Raw genomic sequence first — 21,101 nt, forward strand, 5'->3', positions numbered from 1 at the left:
TGAATAAAGTCCCAGAATTTATGTGACTCGCCTGAGTCAGGAGGTCAAACAACTGTTATGGAGTGAAGTTAAAAATCCAAATAAAATATTGACACTTTTTTGGGGCGCTGGGGAGGCATGGGGGGAGGGAAAGCAAAGGTATTTAAAATAGGGCTGTGGTGCAATGCCCCCTGGATAAAGAATAGAAGGAGACTGAAGACAAGTTGCAGTTTGTAAAATCAATGGGATTTATTGCCTATCCGTTTGGCATTTAATAACTCTTTGATTGCCATCTCCCCTTGCCCTGCACATACGCATAGGGAGATAAACACCCGTACAAAGCTAGGAACACACACACACACACACACACAAGTGAACACATACACACATTCACTGGTTTGTGAGTGCATATGCACACAGAGATGATGATTATTATAATGCAATTACATTAGCACCTAGAGGCCCCAGTCAAGATCAGGGCTCCATTGTGCAAGGTGCTGCACACGTGCAGGGAGATTCAGACCATGCCCCAAAGATATTTGTCTAAATAGACAAAAGGTGGGAGGGGAACCAGAGGTGAAGTGATTTGCTCAAGGTCACACAATGGATCACCGGCAGAGCTGCACCTCCTGATTCCCAGTTCCGAGCCCTGTCCACTAGGCCATGCTGCCTCTCAGAGCTGTGAAGGGTACATACAAACACAGAGATTAATGCAGAAGATCCCCCCTCACAACAGAGACACAAACACACACCATCTATAAACCAGTAAATATAAGCACATCCAGATGCATCACACAAGCGCACACATATACAGCTATATATGCACACAGAGAGAGATGTACACAAATATATAAACGCATACACTGCCATTATCCCTATTCATAAAACACAGAGGCAGATTCAATGCAGAGGTAGAAACATACATACAGATTGACACACAAACACAAATGGATGTGTATACAAATGCATATACAGATACAAATTAAATCTCTGTACATACAGATGTATATACACACAACTACACCCAGATGTTCATGCAAACACATGAAATGATTCAAATACATATTTTATTTATTGCTATTTCTGTTCCTCTAGATGCACGTGTAGCTATAGATATATTGTATATACATATATGAACACGATGGACCAGATCCTCAGCTGGTATAAATTGGAGGAGTTCTGTTGGTTTCAGTTTACACTACTCAGGATGTGGCCATTATACTGAGCCTGCAAAACACACAGTGATATAAATCCATAAGCACATACCCCTATAGAAACATAAGCATGTATAAACACAACAACAGATATGCACGAAGTTTCATAGCCCTGTAAATAGAGAGCACATGATGGTGTGGATGATACAAAGGGTAATCTTTTCAGCCAGAGTTCAGGATGGGTGCATTGCTCATGAATGAAACCGGTTGAAATTTTCTAGATTTTTTGATTTTTAATGAAATTTTTCACTACAGTTTTGAATTTTTGATGAATTCCCTCCAAAATCCCTCTACCAGTTTGACAGTTTTTTTCACGATTTGGTGGGTTTTGACCAGATGCAAAGGTGTTGTTTTTTTTTAATTTCAAAAATCTCATGAAAAATTTCAAGAGTTTGATGGAAAAATATATTAAAAAGTGAAAATTTTGGCAAAAAAAAAAAAGAAGTTTTCTTTGTATTTCCCAACCCGCTCTGCTCATGGTTGATTTTGCAATTCCTCTTTTAAAAGTGCAGGTAAAATCTTCATGCCACCCCAGACCTTCAAGTATTCTCTTGAAACCACATATTTTGCAGAAAAAAACAAATGTAGAAATAGCTTAGGGTGGTTTTACAGATGTCTTTGCCCCTGTTCTTTTATATGTCTTTACCTACAAATCTATCTTCTCAAGGCCTGTCTACATGCTAAATGGACTAACTAACAAAATAACTAAATCAGTTCTCATTCACACCCGTAGTTATTTCAGTTCAATTCTGTGAGCAAACACTCATTTCAGAATAAGAGCACCCCATTTGGAAATAACTGCATTAGGTAAAAATGACCTAACCCAGGTCCTCTACAATGTCATGATTTTAAGAAGCAACTTCTTGTGACCTGTCGGGACTCAGAAACAAGTGCTGTATCCCACAGGCAATGGGGACATTTTCAGCTCTTTAGTAGTAAAAAGTTTACAAGTCAGATCTTCATCAGGGAGCCACTGCAGTCAAGATTTACACCTGTGAAGACTTAGACCCACTGAGCAGCCGGCCCATTATTTCTAGCCCTGGTGGCTTGTGACATATCAGACCTGATACCTGTTACAAGTCCAGCATTGAGTATTGCCTTTGTCATGCGTCTCAGACCAACGTCATGTTGGGGGAGAAATGCCACATTTTGGAGGAAGAAGGGGGGGAAGGAAACATTTTGGAGTATGTAATGGGGTGGCCTGGAGCTGACCAGCCCAGTCTAATTAGCCCTGCCCCCATATCTTGGGGGAAGTGTGGGGCTTAATTAATAGGAACTCCCCTATTCCAGCTGGGTGCTGGGGAAATGATTTCCCTATAAAGAGCAGCAGGAAGGTGCAAACCAGAGTAGCTGCTAGAAGTGTGTAAATCCTAATAAGGAAGCCTGTGGTACTGGGGGGAAATAAGAAAGGCTTTGCTGGGAGTGAGTAGGATGTAGGAGGGATCCAGAGGTGAGCAACAAGGATAATCAAAGGGATGGAGTGCAAGCCATATGAGCAAAGGCTGAAGGAACTGGGTATGTTTAGTTTGGAAAAGATGAGATTAAGGAGGAACATGATAGCAGTCTTCAAATACTTGAAAGGCTGCCATAAAAAAGATGGAGAAAAGTTGTGCTCTCTTGCCACAGAGGGCAGGACAACAGAAAATGGGTCCAAACTAAGCACTAGAATGGGTTACCAAGGGAGGTGGCAGAATCTCCATCCTTAGAGGTTTTTTAAGGCCCTGCTTGACAAAGCCCTGGCTGGGATGATTTAGCTGGTGTTGGTCCTGCTTTGAGTAGGGGATTGGACTAGATGACCTCCTGAGGTTTCTTCCAACCCTAATATTCTATGAGTCTATGATTCTACAGCACAGCAGATTTAGACTATACCTCAGGAAAAACTTCCTAGCTGTAAGAACAGTAGGACAATGGACCAAGCTGCCCAGGGAGGCTGTGGAAGCTCCTTCCCTGGAGGTTTTCAAAAGGAGGCTGGGCAGTCATCTGTCTTGGATGGTTTAGACCAGGGGCAGGCAAACTCTTTGGCCCGAGGGCCACATCTGGGTATGGAAATTGTATGGTGGGCCATGAATGCTCTTGAAGTTGGGGTGTGGGAGGGGGTGAGGGCTCTGGCTGGGGGGACAGGCTCTGGGGTGGGGCCAGAAATGAAGAGTTCAAGGTGTGGGATGGGGCTCTGGGCTGGGGCAGGGATGTGGGTGGGAGGGTGAGGGCTCTGGCTGGGGGTGTGGGCTCTAGGGTTTGGAGGGGGGACTGAGGGGTTTGGAGGGTTGGAAGTGGATCAGGGCTGGGGCAAGGGGTTGGGCTGTGGGAGGGGGTCAGGGGTGCAGGCTCTGGGCAGCGCTTACCTCAAGCAGCAGCATGTCCCCCCTCTGGTTCCTATGCAGAGGCATGGCCAGATGGCTCTGTGTGCTGCCCCATCTGCAGGTGCTGTTTGCTGGCCAATGAGAGTTGTGGGGGTAGTGCTTGGGGTGGGGGCAGCGTGCGGAGCCCCCTGGCTGCCCCTATGCATAGGAGCCAGAGGGGGGGACGTGCTGCTGCTTCCAGGAGCCATGCAGAGAAAGCCCCCAACCCCACTCCCTGGCAGGAGCTCGAGGGCTGGATTAAAACGTCTGAAGGGCCGGATGAAGCCCCCTGGGCAGTACTTTGCCCATCCCTGGTTTAGACCCAACAAATCCTGCATCTTGGCAGGGGGGTAGGCCTCAATGACTCTTGTGATCCCTTCTAATCCTATGGCTCTATGAGGCGAGAATCCTGAGCCTTCCTGGAAAAGGCTCAAGGCTGGGAGGGCCTGGGAGACTACCAGTAGAAGCACAGACTTGATGTAGCTCCCAGAACTTTATTTTTAGGAGTGAGTTTGTTTTAATAAATCCAGCCCTAAGGAGGAGTATTGCTGAACAAGGAGAGAGAGAGAGAACCTTGAAGAAGGGAAACTGAGGCAGGACTGCTGTATTGTGAGGCCATAAGGGGGTGCTCAGGGAGTTGGCCAGCCCTGTCACAAGGCGGGTTATTTTTATTTAAGTATGGCAACTGTTTGAAAGGTGTTCAGAAGTTTGGCATTTTAGAAGTAGTTTTTGGTAAAATGGCTGTGTTGGCAGAATGCAGTCTTGGACTGCAAACTCCTAGGGCAGGGACTATATTTGTACAATGGCTAGCACAAAAGGGCCCAGATCCAAATTGGGCCCTCTAGCTTCTACTGCAACTGGAACAAGATGTGTTATAAACAATAGCACAGTTGTCCAAGGTGCAAGTTGTTATATGGTTCTGCAAATTAGCAGAAGGATGCGTTATATGGGCTTTTAAAAAAAATACAGAAATGTATGCTCACAAACGTGCACAAATATCAGACCTTCTATATTAAGATTCCATTTAGAGCTAGCACATAACATCCAAGTCATTTATTAGCCTTTTATCACCATGTTACAGACTTGAATTTCAAGTATTCTAGAGGGTTATAAGGACATATGTATAAACTGCTCTTGATGATTATAAGACATCCTGTTAGAAACAACCTATGGGCCTCTTGGACTCTGACAACTGAGCATTTAGTAAAGCATCTATTATCTGCAGTGTTGGTCCCAGGATATTAGAGGCAAGGTGGGCTTCTTATTGGACCGACTTCTGTTGGTGAGGGAGACGAGTTGGACTCAGACCTGAAGAAGAGTTCTGTGTAGTTCAAAAGCTTGTCTTCTAACAACAGAAGTTGATCCAATAAGAGAGATTATCTCACCCACCTTCTCTGTTTAACCCTTTATAAAGGCCAGGCCGGTCTGTTTACCTGCCGCGTCTGCACCAGTTTGTTTACCTGCCACGTCCGCAGGTTCGGCCGATCGCAGCTCCCAGTGGCCGTGGGTCGCTGCTCCAGGCCAATGGGAGCTGCTGGAAGCGGCTCAGGCCGAGGGACGTACTGGCTGCCACTTCTAGCAGCTCCCATTGGCCTGGAGCAGCGAACCGCGGCCACTGGGAGTCGCGATCGGCCGAACCTGCGGACGTGGCAGGTAAACAAACTGGCGCAGACGCGGCAGGTAAACAGACCGGCCTGGCCCTGCACAAGCGGCGGAACAAGTTTGGGAACCACTGCTCTAGGTGCTACAAATTGTTTATTAATTTGTTGCAGTATCTTTCCAGTTGTTGAAGTTAGGCTGGCTGGTCTATAATTCCCCAGGTCCTCTTTATTCCCCTTTTTTAAAGATAGGTATGGTGTGCCCTGTCTCAGTCCCTAGGACCTCACCCATCCACCATGAGCTCTCAAGGATAATTGTTAATGATTCCAAGCTGGCTCAAGCTAATTCCTTAATTACCCTAGGATGAATTTCATCAGGCCCTGCTGACTTGGATACATTTCACTTATCTAAATATTCTTTAACCTGCTCTTCCCCTATTTTAGTTTGTGTCTCCCCTCCCCCCCAGTTGTTAATATTAATTGTTGCATATCTAGTCATCACTAACCTTTTTAGTGAAGACTGAAGCAAAATAGGCATTAAACAACACAGCCTTCTTGATGCCATCAGTTTATTAGCTCTCCTTCCCTGCTAAGTAGAGGGCCTACACTTTCTTCATTGTTCTTTTGTTCCTAATATAGTAAGAACCTCTTCTTATTGCCTTTATGTCCCTTGCTAGGTATAACTTATTTTGTGCCTTAGCCTTTCTGACTTTGTTCCTACAGGCTTGTGCCATTCTTTTGTAAACATGTATGCACAGATACACACGCACCCATATACACTACATAAAACATACACTGGTTTTTCTCCCTATGTATTTCCATACACAAACACAGTGCATACTTCTCAACCTTCATTCCTACCGATGATTTCAATGGAGTGAGGCAGATTTCCATCAGCTCAGGATCTCTCCCACAGTTTAAAAAAAACCCAAACTAGTGCTGGTTAGAACTCAGAATTTCTGTTCTGTGGGAAATTCTGACATTTCAAAATTTGTTTTTTTCATTCTGAATCTGAATTTTTTTAAGTTTCCTGCCAAATGAAATTTTAAAATTTTTGGTTCAATCAAGATATTCTGTTTTAAGACTATCAAAATGTTTCCTTCTGTTTTTGACTTTTTAAGTATAATATAAAAATTTGAACTGACTTGGTTTTGAAATGAAGAATTGAAATGTTCTGTTCTGACAACAAGGTTGAGATCTTATCTAGATGCTTCATCTCAGTTTGTTTTTGTTCCCCAAAAAGCCTTAGGTTGAAAGCAACACATTCTGCATCAAACTTCTATTTTGATTTTGACAATGGCATTTTCTCACAGAAAAACATTTCATCAGAAAATCTTTGACCAAATCGATCAATACTCAGACACGCTCCTTTACATACACACAGAGATCCAACCAAATACAGAGATGGAGGTTACAAAACCAGCACATGATCCAACGTGCAAAAATACATCAACATTTATAATATATCCACTGCCATCTATTTATTACCTGCAGTGTTCCAAACCATAAGCATTCAAAAGTCACAAAATTGGCTTAGAAATCATGAGATTTTGAATAATAAAAATTAATTTGGGGTTCTCTATCTTTGCTGTCTGGTTTGAGCCAGTAGGGTACAATTATGTCACATTTTCAAGTTTTTCTTTACAACCATGAGGGCTGGACGTGTCTTTTCCTTTAATAATAATAAAAAAAACACCTCAGATTCACACAATCAGTCGCTTCCAGGGGCTGGGGCTTTATATAAAACACCGAATCGCGTGAGACTCCGAATAGAATTGCAAGAGTCGGTAGCACTTACCTGCTTCTTCCTCGTTCAGGACTCCCTTCGTAGCATGCACCTGTCTATTGTTAATCAAAATGAAATGTCCATGAGGAATTCAGCACTTTAAATGTGAACTTATTAACTGGAAATGGGTTGAAAGCAAAAATATTCAGGTAATGTTCCAAGGCTCCATACCAAGGCATTTGATTTTGGAATGCCTCAGAACATCTGCAAGTCTTCTAAACTCACCTGCTGGCACAGCTACTGTCTGACACTTCCAGGCTGTCAGACTCTCCCAAAAGGATTGACTCGTCATTCCTCAAAGACAAATCAGGAGCCAGCAAAGCCCATGTCATTTTTAAATATTTCCTCAGTTTCCTTTCTAGTAGGGATGCCAACCACTCAGCCTCATGGCTGAATGCAGCTTGCTTCCCATACTTTTGTGGCTTGCACAGCATTCTGTATGTTGTGAATATGGCCATTTACTTTTGTTTAATAGAAGTTTTCAGCATTCATGTTTGCAAAGAAAACTTCTCAAATGGAAACTGAATGTAATCAAAGCACTGACTGCCTGAGTCTGCAGCCAGCCTGAAATAATCACTTTGAGATGTGTGAACTCCCCTGCCCTCTATTGATCTCTGGAGTGTATCACCTCAAACCTAATCACAACACTAAATTAAACACAACATTTAAAAAAAATTTAACCGTTTACTATTTCACTGCTGGTACTGCTCACCAGGCAGTCGTGAGCTGAAGAGAAGGAAATGTAGACCAAAGAGCAGGGAAAATGTAGAGAGATGGGAGAGAGAGAAAACCAGCAAAAGGAACAGAGGGCAGAAACAGAGGGATTGAAAGGAGAGCATACTTTCCCACTGAGCAATACTAAAGGTACCAACCAAGCCAATAATAAGTAACGAGAGTAATTAAAAATTAAGTTCCTGTACAAAAACAAAATATTCTATCCTGGGTCTTTGTGTAAACTACTGATTGACCCCAGTGGGAATTCTGGGGTGGGTTGATGGACAGGGGTGGTCCTAAATGTACGTCCCAGCCCATACCTAAAATAATTAACCCATCCTTCTCCCCAGAGTGATTTTGACACCCTGCTTTGTCATCTGTCTTTCCCAGTAGTATCCCCCCGCATTGCCTGGATTCTCTAGCTATTCGGTGTGCCAAGTCCTGGATGCTTTATAATACCCCAATGCAAATAGAGGGGCTGCTGGGCTAGTGATTCCAAGGGCTTGGTGTAGGGTGGGTCCCTTTCCCAGCTCCTGGCACAGAAGTCACAGAAAATTAACCCAAAGCAAAACTACTCTGTAGGGCCAAGTAGAGCCAGGGGTATGGCCAGATAGGACCAGATCCTTGCTGGTGTAAATCAGCATAGATCCATTGACTTCAGTTAGTGGAGTTATGCCTGTGTTTACAGCTAAGCATCTGGCCTATTGAGTGTATAAATACAAACATACCGTGACCTGTCAGATAAAATAAAAAAAAAATAAAAAAAAAGTTGATGGCAGTTATGGTAGCGAGAGCCTGTTTCCCATAATATAACACAGCTGTCTATTCAGCCAGACTAGCGGCTACATGGTGCAACCTTTACATGGCTTATGCCATGTCTCCACTACGGGTGCTGTAGCGCAGAGGCTTCCTGTGTGGATGGAAGGGGGTTCTCCATCAATGTGGACAGGCTTGACAAAGCCCTGGCTGGGATGATTTAGTCGGGGATCGGTCCTGCTTTGAGCAGGGGGTTGGACTAGATGACCTCCTGAGGTCCCTTCCAACCCTGATATTCTATGATTCTATGATTCTATGAATGTGGTTAATACACCTCTCCAAGTGGTTGTAGCTAGGTTGATAGAATAATTTTTCCATTGACCAAGTTGCATCTAAATCAGGGGTTAGATCATCTTCACTATGCGGCTCAGGGGGGTGAATTTTCCCCCACCCCTGAGCAATGTAGCTAAATTGATCTAAATGTGAAGTGTTGCCCAAGTCTTATGCTAACTAGACCCACTAAAGCCAATGGGATGCACTTGGATCACTGTTCGCCCACATGAGTTAGAGCCCTCACAATCCAGCCCTACAGAATTGCTCCCCCCCACCCCCCGATCTGGCTGCTGCTCTTCCTTTCCTCCACCTGTCTTCTCTACTTGGGGACCACATAGCAGAGCCGGGATGGCCAAGGAGCTGCTACAAGCTGAGGTTAATGCTCTGCTCAAATGAAATGAAATAAAACCGGATGGTGTCATCACGGGTCACCAATTTAAAACAACAAAACTCCAGCCCCTCTAAGCCCTTCAGATGGTAAAACTGCCGAGGATTCTGCCTGTCTCCGGCATGCCAGGAGCCTTCTCAGTCTGGGGAAAATCTCGTCAGAGACTTGCGGGGGAAGGGAAGGGAAGGGATTGGGCTTCTCTCTTGCACATGGGTTGGGTTGAGGCTAAGTTGGGAGAGACTGGTTCCTTTTTCCCAGATCTTCAGTTGGTGTAAATCAGCATAGTTCCATTGAAGTCGGTGGGGTGACAGTGAATTACACCAGTCAGGGATCTGGCACCCAGAGCTTATCTACACATTATTGTTTGCCAAGCCAGGTTGTGACTCTTCAGCACACCAGCTTGCCATGTAGCAACGTTCTGTGTGGACACCGCCACAGTGCAGCATCTCAGAGTGCAGTTCAGTGCATGACTACTTGCAAGTGAAGTAGGACATGCTGCATGGCAGGACTTTCGCTGTCCATGTGGAATGCTGCACAGCAAGCTGGTGGGTGTAGATTCACACCTTGGCTTGCCGCACAGTAACTCACTGTGTAGACGTGCCCCTAGTGTGCAAAGCCGGACAGGCAGCACAGTTTGACTGATGTGGACAAGGAGAAGGTATGAAACTTGAGTGTGTTGATCAGAGACCACTACTGAATTCCTTCCCCACCCTCAATCACCTCAAAGCTTCAGAAAAATACATCCCCTCTGCCTGTCCTCCCAGATCTAGTAGTTACCCATTCCATGCTTACCACCACAGTATCTGAGCTCCCTTCTTGTCTCTCCCCACCTCAGCAGTAGGAAGAGGTGTATTTGTTTTTCATTGTCAGGGAAAGTTTGGGTGAATACACGGGTCTTGTGTTTCCTCCACAATCTGAACCCAGGGCAGGGCGTGCCATAGCCTCAGGCCAGCTACCAACTGTGTCTGCTGCTCCTATCAGCATCAACCACTGTTCCTTGGATCATGGGTGTCACGGTACATCTTAGCAGCAATGGGAGAGACTATTAGCCATGTCACACCATGGTGGAAAATACACTATGGCTATAGTACTTGGCCATGCTGCCATCTGGGCCCTCTTCTGTATTGCCCATGATGCAGTGGTGCAGACACATGCTAATTAAGCACTGAGACGAGGTAGGGTGCATGTTCCTCAGCCATTAACTCCTTCCTGGGGTGTGTTGTGGAGAATGAGGCCGAAGGCATCGCAACTTTAACCTCCCGAGAAGTGCTATAAATGCCCAGTAACCCACACCTTGAGGGCTTCTAATGGGCTGCTAATAGGAAGCCTTAATAATATTTTACATACATACTTTAAAAAATCAAAAATACTTTGTGCGCTCTGTTGAATGTATCCTTCTGGCCTGAAAAATAGAGCATGGCGGAAGGGTCTGATGAAATGTGGGGGGACTTATTCGAGTCAGCAGCTCTGTAGAGACCTTTCTTTGGGTGGACGGGCACTCTACTCCTCTGCTGCCCCAGGGGATGCTACTTGGTTCTGGTAGGACCACAGGAATTGCCAAACTGGATCAGAACAGGGATCCATCTAATACAGTATCCTGTCTATTACAGTGGCCAGGACCAGAAAATTTGTCCATAGGGAAATTTCTCTCCTAAGCCCAATTGTCTAGTGGTTGCTTTATGCATAGAAGCACAAGGATCTATCTTTTCTGTCATCTTACCCTGACTAACATAACTGTGGATGTTTTCATTGTCTGTGTAAAAGTGCAAAGCATTTCTGAGTTCTTCCGTGAAGGAAAAGTCCTTACGGTCTACTTCCATAGAGGAGGGTCTCTGAGTGATGGCGATGGCTTAGTCTGCTGTGCATTGTGTTGTACACGCACCACACTGTTACGCCCACCCTGGTAATAAATGGGGGAGGGAGAATGTGTTTGGTTCATCCATTTTAAATCACCTGAAGGAAGGACGGGCGAGAGCTACGGTGACATAACATGGCCACACTGCATGGCGTGCGGATTTTAGAATATAAATAGCCTAGTAAATTACTTATTTAGGCCTCAGTTCATGCAAGGTGCAGAGCACTGGCCTCTCAAGCCCTTGTTTAAAATAAATAATACTAATAATCCATAGTTGAGCACCTAAATAAGTAAATTAATAAGCCGCTGAGCGTCTTTACTTCCCATGCAAGTAAATGGGAACGGTGGGTGCTCACTGCTGCAGTAACTCAGGCTATTTATGTAAATGCCTACATGAATGTAGGTGCCTAGCTTTTGGCATCCAACTTTGAAAACATTGACCTTCAGTTTTGTAAAGAAAAAGACTCTGAAGCATACTGTAGAATGCGGCACAAGCTGCAGAAACCCTGAAATTCTGGACTCCACAGTTTTCTCCTGTGGCCAACGCTGTGTCAGTTTCTGGCAAGATTTGACTGTGTGTGTGTTTTCCACCGAGGCACTTACCCATTTCCTTTCACAAACCATCCCAAGCAGCAGTAAGATAGAAGTCCTAGGGCCTATCAGGCTGGGAAGTGAGAACATGTAATGATGTCACAAAAGGGGGTAGGGCCTTTCTTACAGTCGATCACAATCTTGGATTCTCACTGAACAGGAGGAATTTTTCAATCACTTGTTTATCGGGGGGAAGGGGGGACGGGAAATGCTCTGCAGACAAAGCATAAGTGCTACACTTGAGTGAGGATTATGGCCATGCGGCTGAACTTCACATTTTATCAATCGTTTTTGTTGTGTAGCCCCAATCAGATAAACCAGCTTAGCCGATTTATGCTTAATAACAGGAGAGGTGAATTTTTGTAACTCTCTGAACTAAAAAATTAGCCGAAGGGACATTCCAAAAATAAATTTAACCTCAACTTTAAACTTAAACTTTCCAAAAAAAATAATCACCTCTGGGCAGAGGCCACGCATGGAAAATTTCAGTCCAAACGATGAATGTTTCAGGAAGTTATGAGCATTTGAAAACGGGGTTGGTTTCAGTGGAAACTATTTTGCAATATAAACTATAGAGGGTGATACCAGGAATCAACTACAATAACTCACAGGTTCCTGAAAGAGACACTATTTCACAGTGTGATGTCATGTCCTATAATGATGTAATATACCATCACTTAACATAATATTGCATCTTAAACTCAGTTGGCAAAATGAATTTCAGTTTCTTTATTGCCATCAAATGTTTTTAAATGTCCCAAAATTTAAAGCTTCAGAAGCTTATATATTAAATCTTGTCCATATTCTACTAAACTTGAAGGAGCCGTGTTTTCAAAGACCAGTGTCAGAGTTGCACCTGTGCAATTTGCACACTCACTGCTTGTGCAAAAGTCTCCCATTGGAAAATGAAAATGGGAATTTACAATAACTACCAATTTGCCCATGTACTGGTAGCCAGTTTGCCCTCAGTTAAACACAAATGACGTTACTACATCAGTCATTGACTATGAGGGGGTGAAACCAGGGATGGCTCTAGCCCAATGAGACACTGTCTCAATAAAAGAACTTTGAAAGGATTCACATGTACTGCAAGGAAGTTAACTGCATTGGCTGGGTGATAACCACTGATTTGAGTCATTGAGAATTGTGGCTTCTCCCCATTTTGGAAGGACTCAGGGAGTAGTTGTGCAAGAAGGTCAAAAGCGTGGCTGTTTCCAGCTTCTTGGCTAGGGAATGTCAATGTGTCAGCAGCAGCAGCAAGAGGTGAACTGGACTTCTGCTCTCCCGTAGCAGTAAGCCAGAAGGCTCAGGTTTCAGGGACACCTAGGGATCACATGTGGAAGAAGTTTCAAAGTTCAGAAAAACCCTGGTGTGTGAGGGTTGCATTGTTATGCTGTGTGGGTTGCTGCTATGGCCAGGATTGGGTCAACTCTGTTCAGCTTTCATCGGCTGTTTCCCTGGGGACCATGCTTCAGGTGTTCTTGTTCACACCGGGCTTACTTTACCTCTTAAAGTGACAGAAGTAGTAGTTAGTAGGGCTGGGCAAAATTTCTTCATAGAAAAATGCTGATTTGACAACACCAAGCCATTTTGTGAATTTGTGTCCCGTCCCCCCCACAAAAAAGTGAAAAAAGGATACATTTCTTTATGTCATTTTCTAAGTGGAAGGTGTCAGTGTTTTGGTTCAAGACAACTTTTTGCTTTCAAATGTATTTCAATTTTATTAAAGGAACAATCAAAAATGTTAAAAAATGCTCCAAATCAAAACAAAACATTTTGTTTGAGCCATATTTTTTTTTACACTTTTCAAATGCACTGAAAATTATGGAAAAAATCGTTCAACCCGAGATGATATTTTCCTCCTGATTTTCCAGAATTGGCAGAAAACTGGAAAAAAATGAGTTCTTCACCCAGCACTAGTTGTTAGGGTGACTATTTAGCTCCATCCACAGATAGACTGCAAGGTAATGGAATGGCCACATCCTATATTCCAATTCAGAGTTCTAGTCAATCCCATCCAAAAGCTCCATTCTTTCTTTTCCAACAGCGTCGTACTGCAATATGAGGGTTCTTTCAGGGTTCCAGGCTGTTTTTAGCCATAGGAAATGTCTTCCATTCTGACACCTCTACTGGGTTTATCCCTGGTATGCCAATAATTACTACGTATGTAGCGTTGTTATAGCCATGTTGGTCCCAGGATATTAGACAGACAAGGTGGATGAGGTCATATCTTTTAGTGGACCAACTTCTGTTAGTGAGAGAGACAAGCTTTGGAGCGGACACAGAGCTCTTCTCCAGGTCCTTCAGCACTGTGTCAGCTTGAAAGTTTGTCTCTCTTACCAATACCACCTTGTCTCTCTAAGAACTACTTGGATCAGATTTATTGGTGGGTTGCAAAAACACAACCTCAGTGCTTCTACCCACTTCCTCGTGAACCTGTGACACAAAACCAGCTTCATTCTTGAGATAGGAATGTTTTCTACAGAGCCGGTCACCTCCAGGTCACTGACTGAACTCTGGTCCTGGTTGGTAGTGACCAAAAATGATCAGCTGCTGGTGAGTCTAGATCCAGTTCCTAATGGACACATCTCAGCAACCTCCATCCCAACTGGGCCTACCTGGCAACCTTGTAATGGCATTTCCAGTGGAAAGTCCAAGGTGTGGGTGGATATGGAGACTGAGCTTCCCTTCTCACCCCTGCATGGGTTGGTGGGACATCGCGGGGGAATCTTGCATGGCTATTGTTCCTGTTTTGTGGATAAGGAGGCCTTTTGGCCCCTGGACTGTCAGTCCAAAATCTTTCACCGTGCTGAATTCACTAAAACCTCCCAGAGAGTGACATGAATACTACATGTCCAACCAAGCTATGAAGGATGGTGTGGTAGGGAGGGAAGGGTGTAGTTCTCTGGAGGCCTGAGTTCAATTCTCAGCTCTGCCATTGGCTTCCAGTGTGATTTTGGGTAAATCACTTTGTCTGTTTGTGGCTCAGTTTCCCCTCTGAGAATGGGGCTATAGCTTCCCTGCCTTCCAGGGGTGCTGTGAGGTTAAATATGCTAATGTTGTGAGGTACCCAGGTAATATGGTGGTGAGGGAGGGAGATAAGTTTCCCTGTAGGACAGCTTCCCACCCTGTGAGATCAGAGTTACTTCACTGGTATGTTAAATGCCTCATCCGCTCTTTAACTCTGCCCAGCTTTCATCAAGACTCTCTGGAGCAAGGTGAAAATCTTGGGAATCAAACTGAATAGAAAACCAACCATGTAATACCAAGAGTTGGTGAACAGAGCTTATGAGAGAGGCTGCCCTCAAATCAGAGGGGCTATGTCTTGTAACAGCAGGCCAGGATATTTCCGTTTTAAATTTAATTTGTTTATATTTCTCACTTCAAAAAAGTCCTGCTGGCATCCCTGTGAATGGAAGCATTTCAAGTCACCTTAGTATGAATGAGGGCCTCTGATGTCACTCCAATGCTCTTCTAACTGTATTTAGGGTAAGACTCAAAAGAAATTGTTTTCACCTGTACAGAATAACTTTGTATAGTATGAGGTCATCTCAAAATATGAATGGGGATGTCTGATGTCATCTCCCTGCTAATAGGACTTTTTACGGTATGTCATCTAAGGCTGCAGGGGAATTCTTCTAACTCGCTCATTTCAATATAGTACAATACAATGTAACACAGTATAATGTGTAAGTTAACTCAGACCCCACCCGCGTCCCCCCCCACCACCCACCCGTGGCAGAATTTGAATGGATGGATAGATGAACAGATACACATTTATACTAAGCATACATACATTATATCACTCTATTGATTTTTAAAAAGTTCCAGGTCTGCCTGGCTGTAATGAGATTTTTTGAACTTTGTGTTGCGATCAATGAGAGGAATATTATTGGCCTGGAGAATTGATATACCCGCTCTGTGTGGCTTGTTCTGCTCCCAGCCTGCCCCTGCCCCCTAGGTGTACGATTCCATCAGACACTTAACCTCTTTTACAGTGTCATCAGGCTAAAAGGAATCTAATAGTGACACGGGACTTGTGCTCAGCTCTCTGGCACTATTGCTTTCCTGTCACAAATAATTTATAGCTTTCTATTTCCAGCCCTGTGCCTGCACCCCAGCCCCACTTTCTGCTCTCTCTGGGCTGGACGGAATCAATAAACTCACACAAGCACAGTGGCACTTCAGGGTGCTTCGAGGGAATGGGGGAGAGGGGAGAAAGAAAGAAATTACAATACCTGCCCCTTCATGAGGTGAGCTCCTCAGCTGGTGTAAATCAGCATAGCTTCAGGATCTGGCCCCATATGTACAAGGTCCTCAAATACCTCCTGACCAGATCCTCAATTGGTGTAAATCAGCACAGATCCATTGACATAAGTGGAGCTATACCAGCTGGGCCTCTTCAGATACAAACCTTTACATTACCTGCCTCCACATACATCCTCTGCAACACCTGCCCCTTCCAGTACACTTCAGGCTCCATCACCTGCAACGCCTAAACATCCTGATGTTTCTCAGGTGCTCAGCCCCACAATACCATTCTCTGGCCTGGGAACAGCCCCCATAATCTCGGCCTTACCTACACTATCCTGGCCCTGGCCCGGCCTCCCCCTAGCCCACACTGGGCCGTGCAACATGCCTTTTCTCTTTGAAGTGTGGCCAGCTTGTTCTGTAGAAGAGCTCTGCCACGTATGCACCTCCCACCTTAGGTGGAGCAGGGGAGGATGCCAGGCACCTTCAGTTGTTTGCTCTCACTTTTAGGAGGGACTTTAGGGCACGATTTAAAGTGAATTTAATACAGGATTGACAGTCCTGGAAACCAATCCCTGAACAGCATGGGCAGCCCTCGCGCAGCCCCCCACCCCCTACCCCATGGGTCAGCCCTGACCTGGAAAGACCCCCATTTAGGGTCTGAGGGGGATTCAGCCTTCATGGCCTCTCCAATTCTTGGTGGCTTTGCTGAGCTTGCCAGCAAGAGGGCTAATAGCACAGGCTAGGAACCTCTCCAGCCCTTTTCACCAGCAGCCATCAGGAGGTAACGATTTTCTTTCATCACTGACCTCAGCTGGATTTGAACCAGTGATCTAGTGGCGAAAAACTTCATGTAACAAGGACCGGAACATAAACTGAGCTTTAACTTTCCATCTTCATTCTGGGATGTCTCCTCTGCTCTGTCACATTCCCCAACACAACTTCTCTATGCTTCTGAGTTATGTTCATTCACTGCCCGATAAATGCCGAAGCCACATACTTGTGGGAGCTTTGTCTTTGCTTATGATCTATATCCCACTGCCAGTTCCTTCGGCTGCACTGTGCCTCCAGTCACTCACTTATCCAGGGAAACGCCCCTGGTAATACTTAATTGGTTAATAAGTGCTTTACTTTATTAAAAAAAAACAAAGTGCTTTGTATTTCTAGTCTCTTGCTCTCTTGGGTCAGAGCTTCTTGATCATGTAGTATGATGTTGACACCCAGATGGGTCATAATTACACATTATTGGGTTCAACACAGGGGAAAGTGGGTGAAATTCTATGATCTGTGACATACAGGAGGTCAGACTAGATGAATTAATGGTTCCTTCTGCCCTTTAACTCTATGAATCTATGTCCTTGGGCCCTTCACACGTATTTCCCTCTCATTCACACTATAGATCAGATCTGCACCACTCACACATTAAACAGTGATCCTGCGAGTTGCTAAGGCTGCCGGAGTCTGGCAACTGAGCTGGGTTCGTCCAGCCTCTCACAGCATCACCGGGAATAATGGTCCTGAACAGTCAGTACTTCAATGATAACCTAGTTGCTGACACACAAGACAGGCTGCTACTCCTGGTGCTCGTTCTGAGCTGTGTTAGCTCTGCAGTGAAAACTCCCATCTGAGAAGGACTCAGAGGGACTCTCATTGACATGGCTGGCGAAACCCCCATGATCATGTTGTGGCCATGCTGAGTCAGAAGAAGCCATTGCACAGGGTTATTTCCTGCTCCGGGCTGCGCATTGACAGTAGATTGGGCCTCCTGTTTGGCAGTTGGGGTTGGTGAGGGCCGTGCCAGCATTTGATGGGCTCTGAGGGGCTGGAGGAGCTGTGGAAGGAACTGAGTTCTGACCCAGTTTCACTCTTTTACAGGATTATCAGAACCAAAGTTCAGCAGCCTTTCCACCCGACACCAGATGGGACTGGGACTGGAGTGACTGCACCTGGACACACGATCGGTAAGAAGGCCGCGGAGGGGCCGACACAGTCAGGGATGGGGCAGGTGGATCTAGACATAAGGGAATAAGGATGTGGGGGGGGGGAGAAGGGAAGAAAGACAGATACTAGGGCAGACTAGCGTGAGAGAGGCACCAAACAGCCAGCACAGCTAAAGGCAGAGGGACGAATTCTCCACCGGCCTCACTCCAGTGGGGTCAGTGGGTTATGTCCAACTCAGAATGCGACTCAGCAGGTAGACGGGGTTGGAATCTCATACAGTATTGAGTCACTCTTTATCCTTCTACCTCCCTTTGTCTGTCCTCTCTCTCCTTTCCCTCCCTGTATATAAAGTGTCCAAGCACATTTCTCCCTGTCCTTCCATTTTCCTGCCTCCTTCACACTCTTCCTCTTCTTTCACCTCTCTGTTTATCCATCTCTCCCATCCCTGGAATGAGCCCATTTCTCAGAGACAAGGATACGCATGTAGCAGGAAAAGACATTCCCGAGAGCTGGCCACTGAGTCCAGCAGTGCCGATATTTCACTGAGACGTTAATGGGAGATGGTTTGACTATGATGTGTGCAGGATTCTGAGCCTGTAATAACGTCTGCAGAGAGTTTGCTAGTCTATAGTGTTACCGAGTCTGTGCTAAGGGCGTCAAAGGCATTTTTTACTGTTGGCTCTGTGGTCTTGTCTGTATGTTCTGCTCCTGCGGGTACAGGGTGGGGTTGCTAATCTGTGCTGGAAGAACAGTGCTGTATGCTGGGGAAGTTGTGAAATGTGATGGCCTGTCTAGAGAGGGGTTGGTGGGTGTTTGTTCCTGGAAATCAAGCACTGTACGGGGATCTCTTGGGAAGTGCTGGGGTCTATACTGGACGGGGCTGGTGGGTTCTGTTCTGTACTGGAAGAAAAGTGCTGTGTCCTGCAATGTGATAGAATGCCTTGGCCTGTATGGAATGGTGTTGTGGGTACTGTCACTGGAAGTGTGATGCCATATTGGGCTGTACTGGTCTATACTAGATAGGGCTGGCAGAGTCTGTACTGTACTGAAAGGCTCCGAAAGACTCCTATTGCACAGAGGGGTGTTGATCACACCAGTACAATGTTTGTGGGGGTGGGGGCAGAGGTGTGCAGGGGAGGTTGCACAAGGGAGCACCGATGTATATCTGGGCTGGGCTGCTAATTGCTAGGACGCATACAGAAAGTGGTGGCATGCCTCCTGGAACGCAGTGTACTACCCTGCACACCTGCCCTCTTTCTTCTGAATGAGTTTTCTGAGTGGATACTGGGCTATACTGGAAACTGTTGAGAGATGATGGCCATGATTGGGTTGCAGTGGGAGACTTCTAGCCTATACTGGAAGATGGTCTGTACTGGGATGCACCACAATGGTGTTAATCTGTACTGGGATACGTACTGTGAGCTCTTGATCTGCACTGGGAGATTGTAGAAGGTGTTGGGTTGTACTGAGATGCACTGAAATGCTGTGCACCAGTGCTCGGCTGTATCCTGGAGGGGAGGCTGCACTGGGAGGATGTCTGGGATGTGATGCGACAGGTAGCTCTTGAACGGGGCATACTGGGAGAGTACGCTGTACACTGGGCTTTCCTGGGAGGCACTTGGCTGAACCTGGACAGACTGGGTGGCCATTAGCTTGTGTGGCACATGCAGACCTTGCCTTCCACTGGAAGGCATTTGGGGAGCTTCTGTTGCTCTAGACTGGGATCTACTGGCAGGTTGTAGCAGCTTGATGGTATGCACTGGGGTCTGTGGAGCTACTGTATGGTGAGATATGTGGCAAGACTGAGAGGCAGCAAGAGGCCGTGTCAGTCTATGGAATATCAGTCTATGGCTCCTTTGTTGACATAAACTGGGGTCTGTTTGGTGCCAGGGGCTTTCCTAGGAGAGCGCGGGGAGGGGTAGCTTTCGTCTGGGTGCTCCCTGAGTGCTGTGCTGCTCTCCTCATGGCCCTTTTCCCTTTTCCTTTTGTCCAGTTCCCAATACAGCATCCCCTCCCGTCTCCAGTGCCTCCAATGATCCAGTGGGTTCTTACTCCATTAACGGGATCCTGGGCATTCCTCGGTCGAATGGCGAGAAGAGGAAACGTGATGAAGGTAGGGGGAGGGGAGAGGCTCATCCTCCCCTTTTATATTCTTTGTCCCCATGCACAGGCTCCGATTTCAAACCAGGCCTTGCAGCTGCTCCAGGGCTAGATCAGTTTTAGCAGCAGCGGCCGATTCCCCGCACCGCCCTGCTGGCTTGGAATGTTCTTCTTCCGAGGCCTTTCGTGACAGGCTACATTCTCCAGACATCTGCTCGGCTGGCTGAGCAGCCGCTTCCATTCCTGGAGCTGATCCCAAGCCCATTCTCCGCTGGAAAGGGCTGGAACCCAACTCCCCAGGTGCCAGCAGGTGCCCGCGCTTTGAACTGCAGGGAAACCAGGTCATTCTGACTCACTTGCTTCCTAACCTGACGCCATCTCGGCTCAGCACCTGCAGTGGGGTGGGAGGAAATGTGACTCTCAGATTCTCCGTGCAAGCAGCCCTTTCTCTACAACGTGCCATCAGCCACATATTTACAGTGACATTAAGGGCCCCAGTTTCAGCTGGCCTCCTTCATTGCGTCAAACAGACTTACTTGCACAGTACAGGAGACCTACTAAGTATTTGGCCCTGGGGTTGGCCACAGTACAGGAGACCTACCAAGTATTTGGCCCTACTATTAGGCCACAGTACAGGAGACCTACCAAGTATATGACCCCCACCCTCAAACCCACAGAAATTAGGGGTTAAGATTGCTCCTTCTCTTCTCCCCTTCCCACACCGGGGTGGATTAATGGCTAAATAGATCTTGGAATGAGCAAAAAGCTGGAAAGCCAAGCCCACCCGCTGGTGTGTTTCCAGGTGGGCAGTGTAAGGAGTGGGAGTGGAGTCTCAGCATTCGGGGGGGAAGGAGGGGGGAAGGCTTGCATACTTGTTGCCTTAAATCTGCTCTTGTATTTGGATGCACTCAAAATTGGGGAGGGACTGTTCAAAGTGTGAGGCCTGAGTTGTTTGACCCGTTCAATTGTGCCTTAATTGAGTGGTTATCAACCTTTCCAGACTACTGTACCCCGTCAGGAGTCTGATTTCAGCCCTGGGCGGAGGGCTCAGGCTTTGGTATGTATCTTAGCTTTGTAGGGCCCCTGCTTGCCACTCCTAATGCCAGCCCTGCACTTGAGACTCCTCTAAACCCATCCCATGACTCTCTGTTGACACACCAGGTGGAGAAATGCTGGCATAGTAGATAGAGCAGTATAAACAAGTTGTCTGAATGAAATTTCAGTTTGTACTGACTTTGCTAGTGCTTTCTATGTAG

The 21,101-nt window shown here is 46.0% G+C and overlaps 1 protein-coding gene across 5 annotated transcripts in view; it reads left to right on the forward strand.

The window, feature by feature from the left end:
- PAX2 (paired box 2) overlaps positions 1–21,101 on the forward strand; it is a 132,748-nt gene that overhangs the window by 35,147 nt on the left and 76,500 nt on the right. For all 5 annotated transcript variants that reach the window (XM_084635216.1, XM_084635215.1, XM_084635217.1 and 2 more), the window contains exons 4-5: positions 17,680–17,765; positions 19,739–19,858. In XM_084635216.1, the coding sequence (XP_084491342.1) occupies positions 17,680–17,765; positions 19,739–19,858 (206 nt within the window). The remainder of the gene's footprint in view (positions 1–17,679; positions 17,766–19,738; positions 19,859–21,101) is intronic.

Source organism: Lepidochelys olivacea (genome assembly GCF_965140295.1).
Source record: "Lepidochelys olivacea isolate rLepOli2 genome assembly, chromosome: 7".
In the NCBI taxonomy this organism is placed as follows: Eukaryota; Metazoa; Chordata; order Testudines; family Cheloniidae; genus Lepidochelys; species Lepidochelys olivacea.